The sequence below is a fragment of the Capsella rubella genome, unplaced genomic scaffold (genome assembly GCF_000375325.1).
Source record: "Capsella rubella cultivar Monte Gargano unplaced genomic scaffold, Caprub1_0 scaffold_8, whole genome shotgun sequence".
NCBI lineage: Eukaryota > Viridiplantae > Streptophyta > Magnoliopsida > Brassicales > Brassicaceae > Capsella > Capsella rubella.
In genome coordinates this window covers 9,105,525-9,127,183 of record NW_006238916.1, presented here as the reverse complement: position 1 = coordinate 9,127,183, position 21,659 = coordinate 9,105,525, and the positions used below count along the sequence as shown (strand labels likewise).

The 21,659-nt window shown below is 34.4% G+C and overlaps 3 protein-coding genes across 3 annotated transcripts; 2 read left to right on the top strand and 1 right to left on the bottom strand.

Moving 5' to 3' along the window:
- The first annotated feature begins 852 nt into the window (after positions 1–852).
- LOC17876481 (receptor-like serine/threonine-protein kinase ALE2) lies at positions 853–7,031 on the top strand. The gene is made up of 14 exons (XM_006279854.2): positions 853–1,459; positions 1,774–2,013; positions 2,147–2,284; positions 2,435–2,569; positions 2,657–2,740; positions 2,837–2,929; positions 3,009–3,128; positions 3,214–3,471; positions 3,573–3,683; positions 3,794–3,889; positions 3,979–4,644; positions 5,089–5,478; positions 5,747–5,993; positions 6,086–7,031. Exons 1-14 carry the CDS (start codon positions 1,372–1,374, stop codon positions 6,750–6,752), a joined length of 3,333 nt encoding a protein of 1,110 aa, XP_006279916.1. The 5' UTR covers positions 853–1,371; the 3' UTR covers positions 6,753–7,031.
- Positions 7,032–8,034: 1,003 nt separating this feature from the next.
- On the top strand, positions 8,035–8,867 carry LOC17876491. The gene has a single exon (XM_006279682.2). It carries the CDS (start codon positions 8,118–8,120, stop codon positions 8,571–8,573), a length of 456 nt encoding a protein of 151 aa, XP_006279744.1. The 5' UTR covers positions 8,035–8,117; the 3' UTR covers positions 8,574–8,867.
- A 167-nt stretch (positions 8,868–9,034) lies between these two features.
- On the bottom strand, positions 9,035–13,740 carry LOC17874725 (beta-galactosidase 4). Its single transcript, XM_006280018.2, has 17 exons — positions 13,386–13,740; positions 12,970–13,065; positions 12,776–12,888; positions 12,600–12,666; positions 12,379–12,471; positions 12,122–12,265; positions 11,605–11,693; positions 11,387–11,492; positions 11,208–11,292; positions 11,006–11,124; positions 10,759–10,920; positions 10,491–10,666; positions 10,286–10,395; positions 10,090–10,199; positions 9,878–9,988; positions 9,671–9,781; positions 9,035–9,572 (listed from the first exon to the last, which is right to left on the bottom strand). Exons 1-17 carry the CDS (start codon positions 13,563–13,565, stop codon positions 9,264–9,266), a joined length of 2,181 nt encoding a protein of 726 aa, XP_006280080.1. The 5' UTR covers positions 13,566–13,740; the 3' UTR covers positions 9,035–9,263.
- Positions 13,741–21,659: the final 7,919 nt, after the last annotated feature.

Sequence of the window (21,659 nt, the reverse complement as noted above, 5' to 3'; positions counted from 1 at the left end):
AAATTCAACAAGTTTTACAATACAAAACAGATTTCAATCCATTCCACTAAGATTCATCATTAGTGTATTTTCAAAAAATATATAAAAATTTAGTCATGCGTCAATTTAGGGTATTTTCAACACTATTAATCATTTTAAAAACTTGGTTCCAAAAATCTTTTAAATATATAATTTACACATTTGCGTTTGTTACCAAATGGGACATGAAAATCTTTTTCCAATAAGATATGCTTCCAAGTGTTTGGTTAATAATTTCAATCGGAGACAACTTCTACTGTTTAGACCCATGTCCTACATATATATATAGAAAACTGATTTAGACGACAGAAAAAATTGATAATTTACAGAAACCATGCTCAAAATAAACAAAATATATTTTATGTTGTTAAAATGTTTCAAAAAGTGACAAATAAGTATCTTAAAAAGTAGGTTTAGCTTTTTACTAATCTTATCTAAAGGACATGATATAACCTTACCCTTTTTTTCTTACCAATTAACAAGTTCCAAAAAACAAAAAAATGGTGGTTGGTTAATCAAACTTAAAGATTCAATCATATAGATATTTTTACATAAATATCAATCTTTTGTCTCACACTACAATTAAATTTAAACGTCAAAAAAATTGTAGTTTTATGTTTTGGGAAACGCTCTCTTCACATATCTCCCAATGAATTATAACATGCATATGTGTAGGAAATGTATTGACTAATTAACATAAACACTTTCATGGAGAAAAAATAATTTTAAATTAAATTCACTTCTTCAACCCAAACGGAGCAAACACACACACACAAAATAAAAAGGTCAATAATAAACAAATGGGTCAAAAACCCCACTAGGCTCTTCTCTCAGACAACACACACACACAAACACTAGTTTCCTCCATTGACACTATCCCACTACCTTCTTCAAAAATCCCACCTTTTCTGTTAAATCAAATCTCCTTCTCTCTCTTGATCTATCTCTCTCTTGACCAAATGAGAGAAGAAATAAACACCCAACAAATAAAATAAAAAACGTTTTTGTTCAAACATGAGAAGATGAGAGATTAATTGCAGAGACCCCTTTTGATTACTACCGTTCTCTTCCACCAAACTCGTTTCTGTCTTTAATTTCTCTATTTTTCTTTTGTTTAGAACATTTAAAATCTAAAGGAAAAAAAAAAAGAAAAAAAAATCATTCCTTTGCTTATTTCTCACTGTTCCTTTTGCTCTCTCTGCTTTCATCTTCTTGCGTTTGAAGTCATATCTTCTGCTTGTGCCACAACACTCCGATTGCTTTAAACTTGGAGAGCTTCAAGATTACCCCAAACCCATCAATTCTTTTCAGTCTTCCTCGTGATCATCGAGGAACCTTCATCTCTTCTATGGAATGGAGTTTTTTATTCTCCTCCTTAGGATCTCTCTTCTCTCATCGCTTCTAGCTCCTGCTTCTTCTTCTTCTTCTTCTTCTTCCTCAGGTCTGCTTTTTTTTGTTTCTTTCTTAAATTTCATTTGCCCTAATAAAAAAGGCAATTATTATTTGTATTTCACTTTTTCATTATGGATTAGACTCAGATTGATCAATTTGGTAAATTTGCAACTGTACTAGTGTTGAGGAAAAAAAAGGAAACTTTATTACAAACACAATGCGATTTTATAATGTGAAAGTTTTATAATTTCGTGTAGACTAAAAAATTGAGTCATAAAATCCAACTACTAGCTTTTGTTGACGAAATTGAGGAAATTTTTGATTTATTTTTGAAAGATCTCAAATTTTGTTTAACTGACTCAGGATTAGATTTGTTATCTCCTATATCATCACCACCGTCTCCATTACCGGGAATTTCAAAAGGGTTTGGTCAAGCACCGAGTAATTCACCTGAATCTCACAAATCCGGCAATGTGCCACCGTCTAAAGCTTCTCAACCGTCTCTTCCTCCTGTAGCTGACGTGACAGCTCCACCACCGTCAGATTCCGTCGGAAGTGAAGCACCGACCGGTGAGCCTGTTGTCTCGGTTCCTGTTGCTCCAGGTATATTATACATCTTTTACTAGGATTGAAGTGTTGATCTCTTAGAGACAATTAATCGAACACTTTGTAGGCACTTTTGAAACTAAAAGGAAGCTAGAATTCAAATTTTGTTGGGTTTTGATTCTTAATTCAGCTCCAGCTACAGTACCTGTGAAGGATTTACCAGGAAATCCACCTCCGGTTCAACCCATTGCACCGATTGCTTCACCACCTCAGTTCATTCCAAGAGATGCACCAAAGGAGCCTCTTTTCTCAGGCAAAGTTACTCCGGGTATGTCTATATGGTGACTTCCTGACATATATACCAATTGAAAGCTTGAACTTTTTTAGCTTGCAATGTTCTCAAGTCTTTAAACTCGAATCTTGAAACTTTACCATTCTTTCATGAATCTTTTAACTTGCAATGCCGTCTAATTCGCAGGCCCGGTTTCATCACCTGTTTCGGATATTCCTCCAATTCCATCTGTGGCTCTGCCTCCGCCCACATCGAGCATTGTACCTCCTAGAAATGCTTCTAATAATCACAAGCCTCCTGTTGAAAAGCCTATTGCTCCTGGTATAGTCTCATGTTTTGCTCACCCATTACTTGGATTTTTGTTTCACTTTTTATATGGCATCAACGCGTTTGTGGTCTCTGAATCAGTTGCATCGCCACCAACAATATCGATTGAAATTTCACCGCCAGTCCATCCTGTTATACCTAAGTTAAGACCCTCTAGATCACCTGGTATGTGGTTGCAGAATTACTTTATTAGTCAGTATTATCACATTCTTACGAAAATGTCTTTGTATTATCATCTGGTCTCTTTCTCACACCGTGCAGCTCCCACCGTGACTCCAACGAAGGGATCTCCACCAAGAAGTCCCCCGACTACCCACCCGGTTTTTCCGATCGAATCTCCTGCTGTCTCACCAGGTTTGCTCAACTTTTGAATGTGTTTATCCGTTAAAGAAAAACCATATCTAGGATATGAACACTCCCTCCTATTTTGTAGATCATGCTGCAAATCCAGTAAAACATCCACCGTCCAGTGATAATGGAGATGATAACAGAAGTCCGGGTGCTGCACCATCAAATAAAACTGCTAAACCATTGCCTGTCTTCCCACATAAAGGTTAGATTTCAGGGCATCAATCATATAAGTTACTGTTATTTCCGTACGACAAGAAGACTAAATCGACGTTATCATTACCTCGCAGCTTCTCCTCCTTCAATAGCTCCTGCTCCCGCATCCCCAAAATTTAATGGACACTTTCATACATCTCCATCTACTACGCCACCACCAGCTTCTACTCCGAGTAATGTACACCACCGCCATTCTCCATCCTCACCTCCTCCTCCTCTACCTTCAAACCATCGACATCATCAACAACGAAAGGAGATCACAAATAGTCCAGCTCCTTCACAACCACCACCGCCACAAATCGTATCTCCAAAGAAGTCAAACCACCGTAAAGGTTTCCACTTGACAATATCCTTTGAGATACTTAGACTGGCCAGTAATCACACTTCCGGTGACCTTAATTCTCTCTCTTTTTCCTATCTTTTGCTGTTATAGGTTCAATGACTTCTCCTCCCATTCCTGCTTCTTTGATTTCTCCTGCTCACGCTCCAATCTCTTCCTCTATGCAACGCATCTCCCCGACTCCAGCACCTTCTCCAACCCAAGGTTTGACTTCTCCGCTCATAATATTTCCAACTACAAATTGGCAATATCTGTTCTTTTCTTAAACCACTTTGCTTGATGTGAAATCCTAAAGTATGTTTTTTTCTCCAAAGTTTTTCCTCTCAGGTCCTCTTCAAGACCTTCAAAATCTCGGAAATTCCCACTCGGTCCACCGCTTCAAGCGTTTCCTCCTCCTCCCCCTAATTCAGGTTCTTAGAGATTTTTTTGGTTATTTTGGGAAAGACAAACTGTCTTTTTGGGGTTCTTGTAAACCAATTTATGCTGTTGCGTTCTGCAGATTGTTCTTCAACTGTTTGCATGGAACCATACACAAACACACCTCCGGGATCTCCTTGTGGATGTGTCTGGCCAATTCAGGTTGAGCTACGGCTTAGCATGGCCCTTTACGATTTTTTCCCGATGGTTTCAGAATTTGCTAGGGAAGTCAGTGCCGGAGTTTTCATGAAACAGAGCCAAGTCCGTATAATGGGAGCTAACGCGGCTAGCGAACAACCTGAGAAATCCATTGTTCTTATCGATTTAGTCCCGCTCGGTGATAAATTTGATAACTTGACTGCAATGCTGACTTACCAGAGATTTTGGAGTAAAAAAGTCTACATAGATGAACCAATCTTTGGCAAGTATGAGGTTGTTTACGTGCGTTATCCTGGTTTACCGGCTTCTCCGCCAACATCTGGTATGACCATTATAGATCAAGGACCCTATTCCGGTTATAATAATGGAAGGGCAGTCAAACCGTATGGAGTTGATGTTCCGAAAAAGCTACGAAAGAAAGAGCTCAATGCTGGAACTATTTCTGTGATTGTTTTATCCGCAGCTGCTTTCATCGGATTATGTTTCGTTATCGTTTGGTTCTTGGTTTTCCGGCGACATAGAGATCGGCGGCGCCTTTCTAAAAGAGCTCCACTTGCTCGCCCGCTACCTTCCCTCTCGAAACCATCAGGTAAATATACCGTTACTCTATAGCTTAATCTGGCATTCGGTGCGTTTTATGAGATATAAAACTGAATAGAAATTGAATACCATTTGGTTTGGTTGATACAGTTTAGGTTTCAGTTTGGAGTTGGTATTTTCAAAAATATGTGTTTACTTATGAAGCTTTTCAAAGACCTTTCGATGTTAATCTGTTTATTCATCGTTGGTATCAAATTTCAAAGAAATTTAAAATTTGGCTTTTTAAAATATGTATGTTTAAGTTCAGAAATTTCAATGTTGATTTCATTTTCAGTTTGGTATGGTTTGAGTTATTGTTTTTACACGGGAAACAAAATAGAAAAGGATTCATTTCTCTATGTTTTGATTTCGATTGCTAAACCAGATTAGGCACCACTGTTACTACTGCCGTTACTATTGGGAGAAACAGGAAATAACTAAGCTGAATTTGCAGGCTCTGCGAGATCTTTAACTGGAAGCCGGTTTAGCTCAACTTCATTGTCATTTGAATCAAGCATTGCTCCGTTTACTCTCTCTGCAAAGACATTCACTGCAAACGAAATAATGAAAGCTACTAATAGCTTTGATGAATCTAGGGTTCTTGGTGAAGGTGGATTTGGAAGGGTTTATGAAGGTGTTTTTGATGACGGAACTAAAGTGGCAGTTAAGGTATTGAAGAGAGATGACCAGCAAGGTAGCCGAGAGTTCTTAGCCGAAGTGGAAATGCTTAGTCGTCTTCATCACAGAAACCTCGTGAATTTGATTGGTATTTGTATCGAAGATCGTAACCGTTCCCTGGTTTATGAACTAATACCAAATGGAAGTGTTGAATCTCACCTCCACGGTATGTTTCCCGAGCTTAAACACCCCAGTCTGGTCTTTGGTTTTCAGATTTTTGGTTTATAGCTAAAAAGTGAATGAAAACTGTATATCGTCTGGTTTGATAAGATATGGTTTTGGTTTCGATTTTGTTGCAGTTACAGTTTGTTTGGACATGGAAAACGTGAAATGAATTAGTTTATTGTAGTTAGGTTATTTTGATATGGTTTCGTTCCGTTTATTTTGCTTATCTTTGAAGCAAATCTCTTGTTTTCTTTCTGTTTCTTGTTCAGGGATCGATAAAGAATCTTCGCCTTTAGATTGGGATGCTCGGTTGAAGATAGCTCTTGGTGCAGCCCGTGGATTAGCGTATTTACACGAAGACTCGAGCCCGCGAGTTATACATAGAGACTTCAAGTCCAGCAACATTTTGCTTGAACACGATTTCACGCCTAAAGTATCAGACTTTGGATTAGCGCGAAACGCCCTTGATGATGAAGATAACAGACATATATCAACGCGAGTTATGGGAACTTTTGGGTAAGAATATAAAAACCAGAAACGGTACAAACTGCTTCAAACTGCTTTGTTTCCTGTCAAATTTAATATATACATGTTGCTTTTTCTTATAGGTATGTGGCGCCAGAATATGCTATGACAGGTCATCTTTTGGTAAAGAGTGATGTGTATAGCTACGGAGTTGTGCTTCTTGAGCTACTTACAGGGCGGAAACCTGTGGATATGTCTCAACCACCAGGACAAGAGAACTTAGTTTCATGGACTCGGTCTTTTCTCACAAGTACAGAAGGGCTTGCAGCTATTATAGACCAGTCTTTGGGACCCGAGATCTCATTCGATAGCATAGCTAAAGTCGCGGCAATAGCTTCCATGTGCGTTCAACCAGAAGTATCGCACCGTCCTTTCATGGGAGAAGTAGTGCAAGCTTTGAAACTTGTCAGCAACGAATGTGATGAAGCTAAGGAACTTAACTCTGTAACTTCAATCACTCAAGACGATCTGAGAGATGACACTCGAGCTGGGAGCTCATGTGGTGAAGGCTCAGGGAGGATGGCCCGGTATCCGTTGCTACCGAATTATGACTCTGAGCCTGACACAGAGAGAGGACTTTCTGCATCGGAAGTGTACACGGGTTCAGGGAGGTTCGAGAGACAGTCTAACTCAGGTCCCTTGGCCTCAGGACGGGGCAAGAGATTCTGGCAAAAGATGAGGAGATTATCAACCGGAAGCTTGAGTGAACACGGGACACCAACAGTTATGTTACGATCCGGTTCGCGTTGAAACGATCTTTTGCCAGTTGCAGATTTGATTGCCTCTTGTAAGTTGAAAAGACGGAAGGAAAGCTGGGCTGCCTTGTCGTACAAGCAACTCTTTGCCTCCTAGAAGTGGAAACCAGTTAATCGGGAAAACCAAGAGAGGTCATCATTTCCCGGGATCAACAGTTAGTTAAAAGAGATGTTTGTATCTTAGAAGAGAAACAAGAGATTCTATTTAAACTAATTTGAATGTACATATCACGTTTTATGTCAACAGAATGAAGCAAGCAACTTCCTTTCACAACTCCGGTACACAGACTACGAGTTCGAATAATACAAAACCTGGTTTTAAATTTAACATCTCTTCAGTAAGAAGAGGCTTTTTAAGGCCCATAAAGCCATTCACATTCAGATTGGTTGCGTTTGGACCAATGGAATCATAAAAAGTGTGTGTGCATCGATGCAAGGGAGAATAGTAATTGGGAAGCGAAGAGAGAGTCAGCGTCGCATCGCTGCGATGGGAAAAACAAAAGAGAAAAAACTGTACACTTCTCATCATCTCTCTTACTCTGTACACAGTGACCAAACAGATGGCACGTCCCTGTAAGTTCCGATATCAATTCAAGACCCTATTAATGTCTTTTCACATCAACCAATTCTGTCTTTTCGTTTTTTTTTATTATCTTATTTTATTTTTCTTTTGGTGTTGAAAGAGAACAAACCAATAAAGAAAAATATCCACCCACTTTTGGTTTTTATCAGAGAAAAGTCCAACTAGTAAAGTGTATTGTAAATTTACTCACCGACCAGCTTCCTAATTTTGGTAACTCCTCATTTACTTTTCCATACCTTTTACTCGATATCTTTAATTTTTATTTTCAACGTAAAACTATATAAAAGAAAAAAATCTATTTAATATGAATGTTAAAATGTTTTATTATCATTCATATGAGAAGCAACAAAAACTATCAACATTATTATTATTCTCATCACGAGTTAGGAAGAAGACTTAAGACACTTGTTCCTTTGTCTTTATATTTTTTCTTGGTGGACTTTTACCTAAACAAAATTCTAATAAAATCATATTATTAAAAACGTGTAACATATTTTCAACAAAAAAAAAAAAGACGACAGCTGATAATATATTTGATTTAGACTTAATAATTTCCATCGTTCTGACCCACTTACAGGACTCAATTCACTGTATTTTATGGATATTATCACAAAATATGTTGTATTTAATTTCCCATGTATATATATAGTATATATGTCTACACTTCTTTATATAAATTGTGCAAGAACAAAAACAAATATCACAACAGTGTGTTTGTACGGCCTCTTTCTTTTTAGTTCTTCTTCCTCTCTTTTGAGTTGTGGTAAAAGAGAGAAAATGGAAAAAGAGATGAGGAAGAAAGAAGATGAGACGGCGGAGAAGGAAGTGACAACGACAACGACTGATACGCTAGTCGTCGACGGAGAAGACGACGAGTATACGCCTGATGAAATCATGAGTCTCGTTGAGTCATCTTCACCGACAATGACGACGACGGAGATCGAAGGAACCAACATTCCCGGAGAGGGCAGTTTCAGAGTGAGGTTCATCGACGATCCTTACGCGATCCCGGTGGTTGTTCAGTCATCTTCCGGTTACATCACGATCAACGTCAACGAAGAGAGCTGTGGACCTTCGTTTTCGGACAGTGACGCTTCCGCCATGGCGAGCGTAGACGCCAGTGGTCTATTCGGTTGCTGTTTCGAATACGGCGGCGCGTGGAGCACAAACGAGGAGAGAGCGAGTGAGTGTGAGTGGAACGACGATTTGCTGGCGAGGTTTCTAGGCGAATGAAGACTGTGTTTGACCGGTTTGTCGTATTTTGGGAAAAAGCAAAGCTATTTGGGGGTAGTTTGGTCATTTCCGGGAGGGTAATTATGGGGGAAAAGGTGGAAATGATTTACACGTTTGTTGTTAATAATAGTAGTAAATATGGTAGTAGAAGAATAGGCCTAGTTAGTAGTTAAGTGGTTTAATGTGACCATTTTAGTAATTCAGTACTAAATGCTCCTAGGGTTCATGGGCTATTTTGTAAATACGGAAACTATTAACCCTCGTGAAAGTAAGAATGCTTTATTTACAGATCAATCCCTAGAGTTTTTACATGTTATTATCATCTAACGTACGTTTTCAATCAGCTAATGGATATCTAATTAGGCCTTGTTGAAGGCCCAATAAGCATTAGATCGGAAGATCAAGGATTCAAGATATAGCTGTAGGTTCATCAACTTCAGAAGACGATTGAACAAAGCCAAAATCAAAACACTCATTTGTATTATTTCTGTGAAATTTATTTAGTCATTGATGACCAGTAGTAGTAATATACATATACAGGTTGTATAATTCTTGTAATAACTGCACAAATTCATGTTATTCTTTTTTTTTTTTTTCCAGCTCTGTCTCTATCTTCAAAGCAAAGCCAGAGAGAGGTAGACAAACAAGCTTTGTTCTGTCCTGAAAACTCGGAATCAGAAGAAGCTTTTTTCATGTTCTTTTCACCAGTGAGATTCCATTAGGATCACCACCCCACTCTTCAAACACAACTATAAGGTTCTGAGACTTTAGCCAAGAACGAGGTACATGGTACCATCTTTGTGAAGCTTCACCACAATCACTCAAACATTTCTTTGCGTCGTAAGTTCCAGCATAGTTACAACGTCCGCAAGATCCTTGAGCTTTATATGCCGGCCAGTGACGTCCAATGTTTCTACCATTTATCCAAACTTGACCTTTCCCCATTGTGTTCATGTCTAGAGCCAATGGTTCATTTCCTGCTGGTGTGGCAAAAGTAGACTGCAACCAAACAGAAGAATGGTTCTTTTTCAGTTTTTTATTGTGTCAAATCTAGATATGATATTAATCCTTTGCGTAGTTGTGTTTGTTTCTCTTACCTTGTACCAGGTCAATGGTTGCTTCTTTACCACAAATGATCCTTGACTCCAGCTTACAGAGGAACTCTCTGTGTTGGTATGAAGACTTAAAGCTTCACCCTTTACACCAATCTGTTCAGATAAAATTCAAATCCATTATTATGATTGGTTCGTTATTGTTGCTAGGAAACTCAAACTTAAAGTTGGTTTTGATTTTTCAGGAAGAACCTTATAGGACCATCTCCATTTCGACATGTCCCATGTTCCGGAGTTAACTCCCTTCAGTGTAACCGGACCAAGAACTCCTTTGTTCCACTGTTCAAAATGCGTACCAACGTTCTGCAAGAAAACCAAGAATCACAAAAGCTCAGAACCTAATTGTCTTCTTGGCACTAATACTGGTTTATAAAGGGAGCTGGAGTATATCATCAGGAACTAACCGGGAGACCCACTGCAACACTCAACAGAGCAAGCTTGTTGACACCTGCATGTAGTTTGATCTTCTGGCTAAATGTTACTTTTGTGTGCTCAAGGCCTCCATAAACATTTCCTGAAAACAGAGAAATGCTGTCAAGTTACAAAACTAAACAACACGAGACAAGACAAGAGAAGCGTCTATTGTTGCTCTTATATTACCTGCAAGCTGCCCATTGACAAACACATGAAGAGCATGTCCAGCTGACATAGCGGTAAGCAGCGGGAAATCACCAGTCTTCAGAAACCTCTCACCAGCACCAATTGTAATGCTGAGTAAAATATAACCACAAAAACAAACAAAGCCTGAGTATCATTTCAAAGACTAAAACAGACACAAAGAGAGTTTTGATGTTATGATACTTACTCTGTTAGATACCAGAAATAGTCAGATTTGTCCCAAGTCATGCTTATCTGTTCCACAAGTCCATTTCTTGCAAACGTACCAGCTTCATTCGCAGAAGGTGTACCTTCGTTGTATGATCCCCAAGAGAATCTGGTACCAGTAGAAACCATATTCCTGTGTATGCCTGGTGACTTAACCTGTTTATACAAAAAAATACAGATGGTCAATTCAATCTAAAGATCAAGAAGGAAGCATCCTTGACAAATAAGTTTCTTTTTTTCTGTCTTACCTTTGCAGTGTTGTAAAACTCTGTTTTGCAATCAGGTAAAATACTAACTGACCAAGGAGGTAAATCATATGGGAATCCACGGAACATAACTCTCGCAGCAGAGTTCTCATCTTTGTTTGATAAAAACGCAGCACAAGACGACTTAGACCAGTACACATGAGCCTGAAATCAACAGTCAAAATCATAAGGTTCCTTTCTCATTTGAAATCTAACATAACTACAAGTTTAAATAAGCTTTGATCTTTACTTCTTGTTTAGCTCCAAGATATGTGACAGTAGCATCAGCAGAAACCAAAGCTGGCTCACTGAGTTTGATGACTTTATGCAATGCTTTCAAATGACTGTACTTTGGTTCTTTTGGTAAGCCTATTTGAAGTAAACATAATTAGATTAATTAATCATTCAGAAATATTTTCTTGTCTTTTGTTTTTAAAGTTTTGGTTAGTTACCGTATTCATCAAGAGGAGCGTCGTAGTCATAGCTTGAAGCCATGAACTCACCGGCTGTTCTGTCGAAATTTGTACCTCCATGATACTATAAAAAGATATATAAACAAACACACATTATTAAGCCAAGTCGTGCAACGGATACATATGTTTATTATGTAACTCTGTTTTATATTACTTACCATATAGTAGTTGACGAAGGAACCTCCTTTTGCTATGAATCGTACAACAGAGTATGCAATATCTTCTACTGGTCTATACGGTACAGCACCTCCAAACTCTGTGTACCTGAGATTTTAATTTACAGATTTCAAACAGTGGTTTCCTTGTCTTGAAAGTTAAATATAATCTATAATTTGTATTGAAATGATTTTCTAGGCAAATTGATATAGTGACTTACCAACCAGTCCAATTCTCAGTCCACATCTTCGGCTTATTACTTGAGTTTGGTTTGAAATCCTCACAGTAATAGCCATTGCATGTGTCTATCTGTAGTTTTCATTTCTTACATCAGTAAAAATAATCAAAGGGGAAAAAGAGAGGAATTAAAGAGAATTCACAAGCAATGGTAAAAAATCTAACTGATCTAGACGTAATGGATCCAAATTATGGTTTAAATGATTTCAAAAACCCGAAACTAAATTCCAACCATCAAGAACATAAAAACTCAAAACCATTTAAAGAGATTACATTAGGTTGATCATATATTTTGGTAAGTTATAAACCCGAGTCAACGGCTATCGAAGAAAACCTCCAAAAGTCAAAACCCGGTTTGGTACTTGCTACTTTTAAGATCAAAAAGCAAAAACTTGTGACTTTTTCTGTAGCGAAACAAAAACATTTTTTAAAGTTTTATATATTGTAGTTTAGCCAAATATATATAAGATTAGAAAGAAAGTGAAATGAAAAAAACGTACGATAGGAGAAGGAGCATCTTCTTGCTTGCACATAATCCATGGAACACCTGTGGAGAGTCCTAATGCCATTTGAGCTACCCATTTCGTATAAGCCTTTCCTGGTGCTCCTATACTCCATTCCACTGGACCATACTCATTCTCAATCTGTCCAATTTTTTTGTTATATGTATTAATATGTAGAATAAAAGCTTGTAATTTGAGCCATATAAGTATATCTTTAAATCATTGACTAATTATGATATTTGAATGTAACAAACCTGTGCAAGAATGATTGGTCCTCCTTGAGTTTGAAACAACTTTTCTGCTTTCATCATCCATACAATCTTTTCAGTAAATTTCTTCATTGCAGCCTTTTCAAAAAAAAAAAGATCAATTATATATATAATTAATACCAAAATCATCCAATCAGAGTATGACAAAAAAAAACACTAATACTATGAGAGGGAAAAAGTGAGTTTTTGTTTAGAGAGTTTCAAACCTTGAAAGGTTCGTTATCGGTCCTAAAAGCCATACCGGGAACAAATTTGAGCCAAACCGGAAATCCCCTACAAAACCATCAAAAAAAATATATTTTTTGAAAGAGGAAATTTGATAACCAATCATTTTAATTGTTCAAATAAAGGAGGGAATTAGTGAGTTTGTTATATTGTTTACCCGAAGTTCCATTCAGCACAAACATAAGGGCCAATTCTGAGATTAACATAGAGACCAGCTTGGTGAGCCAACTTGATGAACTTAACCAAATCATACCTGTCTCCAAAATAATACTAGAAAGAAAAGTAATAATAAAGTTAGAAGAGATGTTGACTTGTGATTGAAGAAAATCAAATAAAAAAAAAGATATTAACTTGTCCAGGAGAAGGTTCATGGCCATTCCAAAAAACATAAGTCTCAATAACATCCAAGCCTCCTTCTTTGGCTTTCTGTATAAGGCCAGGCCACATCTACACACACAAAACACAGAGCATTCAATGAATCAATTAATTTCTTGTGAATTTTTTAAAACCATTTGTTTCAATATTTAAAAACAATATTTTTTGGACATATTATGTAGATAATAAGCAAAACCCATGTGAAGGAAAAAAGCTTGGAAATGAAACACATTACAGAACCTCAAACTAAGCCAACCAATTTCAGAAAACAGAGAGAAAAATATGAAAACTTTAATCAGGAGTTATATAACAACAACAAAAAAAACTCCAAATCATCAAAATTTTATAAACATTGAATTATAAAAATGTGAGTAAAAAGATTTTATGATTACCTCAGGGGTGCTTCTTGGATAGTGAATGGAACCAGAGAGAAGGATTCTTCTTTGTCCATTGATGATCACAGCTTTGCGATCATAAGAAACTGATGCTTCAACTATACAAATCAATGATGAACAACAAAGAATCCCAAGAAGAAGAAGAATCCAGGATTTATCTCTAAAATTCAATCCCATTTTTTCTTTTGATTATCTTTACAGAAGAAGAAGAAGAAGAGAAGATTCCACTGAAATAAAAATTCTGTTAAAAGAGGATATTTTTGGGTTTGGATTAAATGATTGTTTTGGAATGTTATATATATACACAAGGAGAGAGAGAGAGAGAGAGATGTGTATGTGTATAGTATTAATGGAGTGTATATATCTTTCTTCTTCTTCTTCTCTATTCTGGGAAGGGGATTTAAAGATAGAAGAGAGTCTAATCCTCTTTTCTTTGTGCGGGTGACTTCGAAACGTCACAAACCTACTATTTTCATTTTTTTTTTTTTTTTTCATTTTCTTCAACTTTTTAATATGTTTTTGTTTGTTTTGTTATTGACTAGGTGGTTCACCCATGAGATGAGGGGGGTGTTAAAGATGCTTGAATTTTTTGTTACTAAAAATTATAAATTTCAAAAATCAAAATTATTCAACAAATAATTAAAATAAAACTCAAATTTCTGCATAGCGATTCTTATTTTGTGTGAAAGTGAGTTACAAAAAAAAAAAAAATCATAAAAATATTTTTGATGATGAAACTCGCAATTTTAAATTGTAACAAAAAAAAGAAGAAAAAAATCAAGAGTAATTAGTAGTATGTGATATGAAAAATTGCACTTATAATTAATTAAGGGCCATTAATTAATACAGATTCTTATTTTAAATATTTTATACGTATCACCTAAAATGATGGGTTGATAAGTTATTAATTAAATTGTAAAAAATAAAACAAAAAATCAAGAGCAATTAGTAGTATGTGATATGAAAAATTGCACTTATAATTAATTAAGGGCCATTAATTAATACAGATTCTTATTTTTAATATTTTATACGTATCACCTAAAATGAGGGGTTGATAAGTTATTTTTCTCTTGTTTAGTAATGTATAAAAGCCGTTCTCAAAAAAAAAAAAAAAGAGTAATGTATAAAATCCTGCTCAAAACATTCGATCAAATCTTATTATATAAAACAAAAAGGCATTGTGTATGGATAGTAGCACTTTTTTCTTGTATTGAAATATTCTTCATAATGTAAGATTGTAGCAATGTGATGAGAGATTTATTAGTTCACATCTTTGGTTTTGGTTTCGTATTTGACTCTTGAGACTTGAGAACGCAAGTCAAGTTGCCGCATTCATGACGTTATTAAAAGCTCCACCTTCCCACCGGACTTAGCTTGGCTGGCCTTTAGACATGCATATACACGCCTCTACTTACCATATAGATATAGTTTTTTTTTGTGTGGACAAAACCATATATATATAGATAATAAATTCAGTATCTTAAACTAAACTTTGAAATTATTCAAAAGAATAACGAAAGAAAAAAACAAATATCGTAGTTGTTAACAAACGGTAGCTTGAAAACTAAGTTATATCTTGCTTTTTAATTAAAGTAAGGCTAATAATATAAGTCATGCATCTCAGATTCTTCCATGCACCCATCGCTAAATCAAATTAATAATCAGAATCGGTTGACTCTTTTTGTAGCTTTCTGATAATTGAGATGGCTCTCTGATCAATTATTGTTACCAAGTGTCTAGTGGGTTAGTATATTACTAGCATTCCATCAGATTTTTTCATTCTACCATACAATAGTACTTCCAATCAAATCTTAACCCGTGAAAAAGGGCATATGCACTACTTATTAACCTTACGTTTTCTTTTTTAATTAAATAAATAACCATCAAATAAACTCAACTGATTGAATGTGAGATAACACCTACATTCTTAAAGATGTATGTATGATCCATTGTTTTGGGAGAGCTTGTAACAAATAACATGTTATTTAAACTCGCACCAATCTATCCGGAAATAGAACCCACAATAACTACAGTTTGTTTTTCAGACAAAAGTGCCTCCACACCTCACCGTACGTGTTATGTTATGTTATGTGTGTGGAAGACTTTACTGATTCGATCCTTAAATTATTATTCAGACGGGATAATTGTCTCTCATTCAGTTGTTCCGCCAAGTAGATTAGTTAGCCACGTCAGGCAATATGTTTCGTCCTAGTGGGTCACAAGTGGGTTCTGCTTATATATTCATCTTTTTTTTTCTACACCTATTATATTTGGATAACTAATCTTTCGTTACCTAATATTAAAAAAAAAGATAAATATGTAGTTTATGGACGACCCCAAGTGTCGAAGTCTATAAATCATTTTCAACGGGAAAAGAAGAAGTATACTATATATTATTCAATTTTATTTTGCGTTATCGAATATTCAATCTTTCGATGTCATAATCAACCACCAAATCTTAATATTCATATAACGGATGTGAATTACGATGTTTATCTACAAAAACTCAATATAAGAAGTTTAAAATGATAGTTACGTAACTAACTCAACTACGAAACCAATTCATTTATCCAATCCACGTTTTTGTGAAAGGACATGGAATTTTCAAATTTTTAGCTTCCATTGTCCGATACTTAGGCTAGACTTATACGTCAGTTGTCTTAATCACGTATTTACTTTTCTTTGGTATTACACAAATATTTCTGAAAAGAAAGAAAAAACATTCCTACGTTGTTAAATTTGAGCTCGAACCTTGTTTGAAGATAGATCATTAATTTACTTTTTATAAAACAAGAACAACATTTCTTTTAGATATTGGTTGTAAACTAGAAAGGTTACATAAGATTGCATGTGTAGCATATAATTAATGATAATTAGTGATTAGTTATTATTTCACGTAAAGCATATATGATGTATATCATTGTATCGTATATTAATAAAAGAAGGAAATATCGTATGCGTGTGTGCTGAAATTATATGAGATTCCATGTTATCCGTTTGGAATGGAAAAGGGAAATCTTTTATATTCAAGGTCACTATTTGTGAGATTAATTGCTGATTAATGTAATAAAATAAAATTATCATATAAAATTCTTGTTTTAGTGAGTTGAGTTTGATTGGTAATGCTTCACTACAATGATACAAATTAAATACTAGTATATTATATAAACCTTAAAATAAAATAAAATAAGCGACTATCATTTATCTCTTTACTGTTATAGTTTATCTTTTAATACTATTTTACTATTGTTTACGTCTCTTTCTTTATTACTTTATATCACTGATTAAAGGCTTACATAATTTTTAATGATAGTGATTAAAATGTCGTTGTTCCAAAAAACTATATAAAAATATGCATATTGCATATGGTGTCTCTTTCAGGCGGCTTGTGGTCCATGGATAAACTAACTACTTTTCCTTGTTATACTATTCAGTTAATTATGCCGCTGAGAGGACTGTAGTTAAATTGGTTTTTTCTTTGATTAATCGAGAGGTTTCATAGTTAATTAGTTTAAGTAGTGACACAATTAAGTCATTTAATTTATAGATTATATATAACAATCATTGATTGTTGTCAACTTATTAATATGTAAGTTTCAACTAATGCGTTGTTTCTTCGGTCACTAAACTTGTCTCAATAATTATATTCAAATTAGATCATTATGAAAGTGATATTCTGTTACCACGCACACATCAATCCACTGTGATCTGTCCTGTTAATAGAAAGTGCAAGTATAAACCGTTCATAGCAATATCAATTAGCAATTAGAAAAGAAGAAATGTATTTTTTTTTTGTCATCAGAAAATGAAGAAATGTATATATATATATTTAGCTTTAGAAATGGACCGTACGTTAGAATAAATAACCATGGTCTTATCAAACACTCAGGTTTTGTTAGCTAATTTTTAAGTTTTAACCAACCGAGGTAATCTATATAGACAAACAAATTATACTGAAATAATATTTTGTGCATTCCTATATTTCACCTATAAACTTTGAATTATATTATGGGCTCATAAAGGCTTGTGATGTAAGGAAAATATATATATGGGGCTCAAAAAGTGTAATACTTTAGTTAGTTGGATCGGTTTATCTGAGCCAAACACGTATATACCACAGAGCCAATGGTGGTTCATGACTACATCCACACCGTCCAACTATGGCTCAACAACATGGCTCAGTTTTTTTGCTTTGACCACACCACACCACGCTCACCTAAAGTTACCTAACCCATTAGGCATTTCCATCTCTCATTTTTAGATACTTCTTTTTCTTGCTTGTAACTCAAACAATGTTCAAATTTGGCTATTTGCTTAAGACTTTATTCATATGTTTACAACTTTAGATTTTAGATTTTTATTTATTTTGGTTACTTGTAATGCATACAATGTTCACATTTAGTTATTAGTTGTTGGGAAGGAGAAAAAATCTTAAAAGTTATTAGTTGAACGTCGAGTTCGACATCCAAACCAAGTGTTAACAACTCTATTTTCTAGCTCAACTTACAAGAAATATCATCCAAATTAGCTAAGTATAGTATAGCTGTAAGCTAGTTTATTAATGAATGATTAAGTGGTTGCAAGTCAAATGATTTTGTATAGTTAACTAGTCGGAATCGGATATTAAACGATTAGGTGAAGACTTATAGGTTTTGTACCAAATTACTTAGAGTCGAATCCTTTGATTTATTCAGTTTAGTTTTGATTAGTTTACACACTAAAATGCTTTTCAGCTTTCAACTAATTAGGAAGAATTCCACGGTCACATATTAAAACGAAGAAAGTATAATTAAGTTCATTAACTACTTATTTATTTCATCTAACAAAATTCATATGAAAGTGAAAACCAAGTTCACACTGAGGAGTCAAATACTCTTGGAATATATTTTGCAGCGATCATCTTTTCAACTTAATTATATTTTTATTGAATATCAAAGATCGTATGAACGCAATTTGGTGACGGACGAAAACAACGCGTTGTCTTGTCGTTGCTATCGTAGATGTGATGTGATTGTGAATTGAGTAATATGTTTAGTTGGGGCGTACGTGTGTTATTATTGAAATCCACGTATATCTTTATCATCTTATTGCTGTGTTTTAAGGATAAGAAGACGTGACACATCTCTTTAATTTCCTTTGATAATCATTACATATTATATCCACGATATAATTTCGAATAAATCTTACGAGCTTTGACTCTCTATTTTTTTCATGTCTGGACAATCATCGTGGATAAACTCATAAACTAATCTTATCCAAAGCCCAAAGGTTTTGTAGATAACTAATTTTTCTAGTTTAATAATATTGGGTCCATAAAAGCTTGATCAAGTTCGAAAAAACTCTTTATGATAGATCTTATCAATAATGTATTGGTTCTTTCTTCTCAAAACCATCCATTTATCAAAAAAGGGGAAAAAAAGAAAAAAAAATCTAAACCCTATCATGTAACAAGTTCTATGCTTCAAACACATTTTAACAGCAAACTAGTTTATTTCTACGATGGATGTCTCCCCAAAAAAAAGTCTTTAATATTATTTTCTCTTCTAGAATTTTATCAAAACAAATTAAAAAATGTATTACGAAATTAAATACGTGACTATGCAAAACTTAAATTAAATTTTTTGTTCAATTGTACAGATTTTTATTTTTATAAAAAGAAATTTAAAAAATAATTTAACATCGCTTTGTTTCAACAGTATTATTACATAAAATATGTTCGCTTGAAAAAAAAAGAAAAAGAAAATATGTTCGCTTGATTCAAAACTAAAACAATATTAATAAACAAAATACAACAAAAATATTTATACATATGCAAATACTGATCTCGTGTCGACTAATATTGCTGTGGTTAATAGATCAAGGAGTTATAAACTGCATAGAAGTACAATAGTTTAAGTGGTAAGATTATGCTTCTAGGCTAGTTTTTGTTTGTTGTTATGTCATATGTGAACTGGTCTTTGGACCACTAAGAGATTATCGGGCTTACAAGTTTAAAACGATTCGGGCTTCAAACTATACTTCTGTCTTCTGGGCCTAAAAACGTTTTGTCTTATTTTTTTCAAGCTTTATAATTTTTATTTTGGCAAAATCAGTGAGAATCCACTCCAGATTGTGTGACCAAACTCATTTTTTATTTTTTACTACTAACTTCTTCTTCTTTTAAATGCTACTAACTAAAATTATAATCTTTTTGTTTCTCTTCCTTCGCTTGAAGGGTTGAATAAACGTTCAATTGTGAGAAAAAAGGTTAGAACATCTCTAAATGTTATCCAATCAACGTTAACATAACAATATGTGATAAATAATACAGAAACAAATAAAAATTTAAATGTAAAACTAAGCAGAAAAATTATCTTAATGCTACTTTGTAAAACTTTTTTTTTTTTACCGTTACAATAGTTTATGATATCCAAACCAAAATTTTGTTCACCACCGATCGTTATTACTTATTACAATTTTAACAGTTTGTTTCAACCTCCTTTTTCTTACTGCGTAAACAGTTAATTGGTTAAACACAAAAAATCAACACCGTAGTTAGATTAGAATGTATCATCCACAAGGCTCATCGAGACAAAACCACCACATGTAGATATTTTGTTCTCTACTAGTCTCAGACGCATATGATTTGATCGAAAATTGAATGAAGTATTTAATAAATCTGTGATGATAATAAACGAATCATTCGAGAGAGGGGAGAGGGGAGAGTTTCGCATCACACAAATCAATCTGTCACAAGACAGAGGATACGGCGATGAAGATTAGAGAGAGAGAGAGAGAGATGTGATATCACATTAAGATGAGATGAGATCTATGGTCCCTTTGGGGAAATTTTATTGGGAAGAAACAAAAAAAGACAAGTCATGAAAAGTACCAAAATGTTGGACATAACTCCATTTGTACTGACACTTATAATTGACATAATTCATCATATCATAATACAAAACACATATATACATATACACACATATCTCTGTCTTGTTGCTTCCAAAAGTGTTTACTTCTCTTGGAGATTGTGATCTATAAGCCGCATACGTAGCCCATCTCTCTATCGTTTATTTCTTTTTGGGATCACAATCTTTTGTATCTATGCATATACTTTAAGATTTTATTTTGATCCTTAGCTATGTGTTATAATCTTATAATCACTCCAAATTGACTATTTTCCTTTTAATATGTTTCAGAGGGTGCAATTAATTAGGGCTTACCTGATGTGCAACAAATGATACCGACCCCTAATTGGCTAATTTTGTTAGTTCTCAATCTTTCTAGATCACTGATTTCATTCATTGGTCAAACTAAGAACCTAGCTTATTCGGTTCGGATCAAGATTCAAAACCAATGTCACGAATCAACATACGTCTCACCTTCATAGTAAATAGACAAACAACACAGTTATGATAAAGGTATTCCTAAGATTTGAAATATTTTTATAAGTTTAGTAAGATTTTCTATATCATATAGTACTTACTCATATGAGTTGGTGATATTTGTTGATATAATAGACATTGTGGTGGTAATTTTGAGGGGAAAAATTTATTCGAATGATATAATTTGACATAATTTTCTCATTAAAACTCATCTCATATACTAAACTATGACTTTATGAAATTTTATGTGTAAATACTTTTGTGTTTAATAGAATAGCTTAAAGTAACAAAACAAGCATAATTAGATATGCATGCGATCTAGTTAATAGTTGTTACTTATAATGGTTTGATTTAAAGGTGGAGGTAGCCGATCGGGGTTAACGACTCTGTCGGTAAAGAGAAGTGTGTGACCACTTTCCAAATATGAGATCATGTTTATGTTCATTTGGGAAAAGAGACAAGACCAATTGGTAGAGAAGAGTTAGATCTCGAATGCTCCATATTGCCCCCCTTGCTTGTAAAATTCAGATAAAATAATAATAATAATAATAGGTTTACTCCCCCCAAAATCTCTTCATTTACAACTTGTCAATGTTTTGGATATTTTCTTTAAAATATGAATATTTTCTTTAAAATATGAATATTTCTAAATTATATATAACTTATTATCTGTCCATATTACAAAAATCGGAGATCTATATGAAGGAAGGAACAAAAACTCTCTCGGCAATTCATCATTGTATGTGAACCTTATATGACTATATATGGCGGCCGTCCACTGTCTCCTCTTTTTTTTTCAGTCCCCCGTTTTGTAATCTTATATATACTAAATTATTTAAAATAAATACTTTATAACTTATTTTCCCCCAAAAAAAAAAACTTAAATAATTTTTCTTGGTCCACT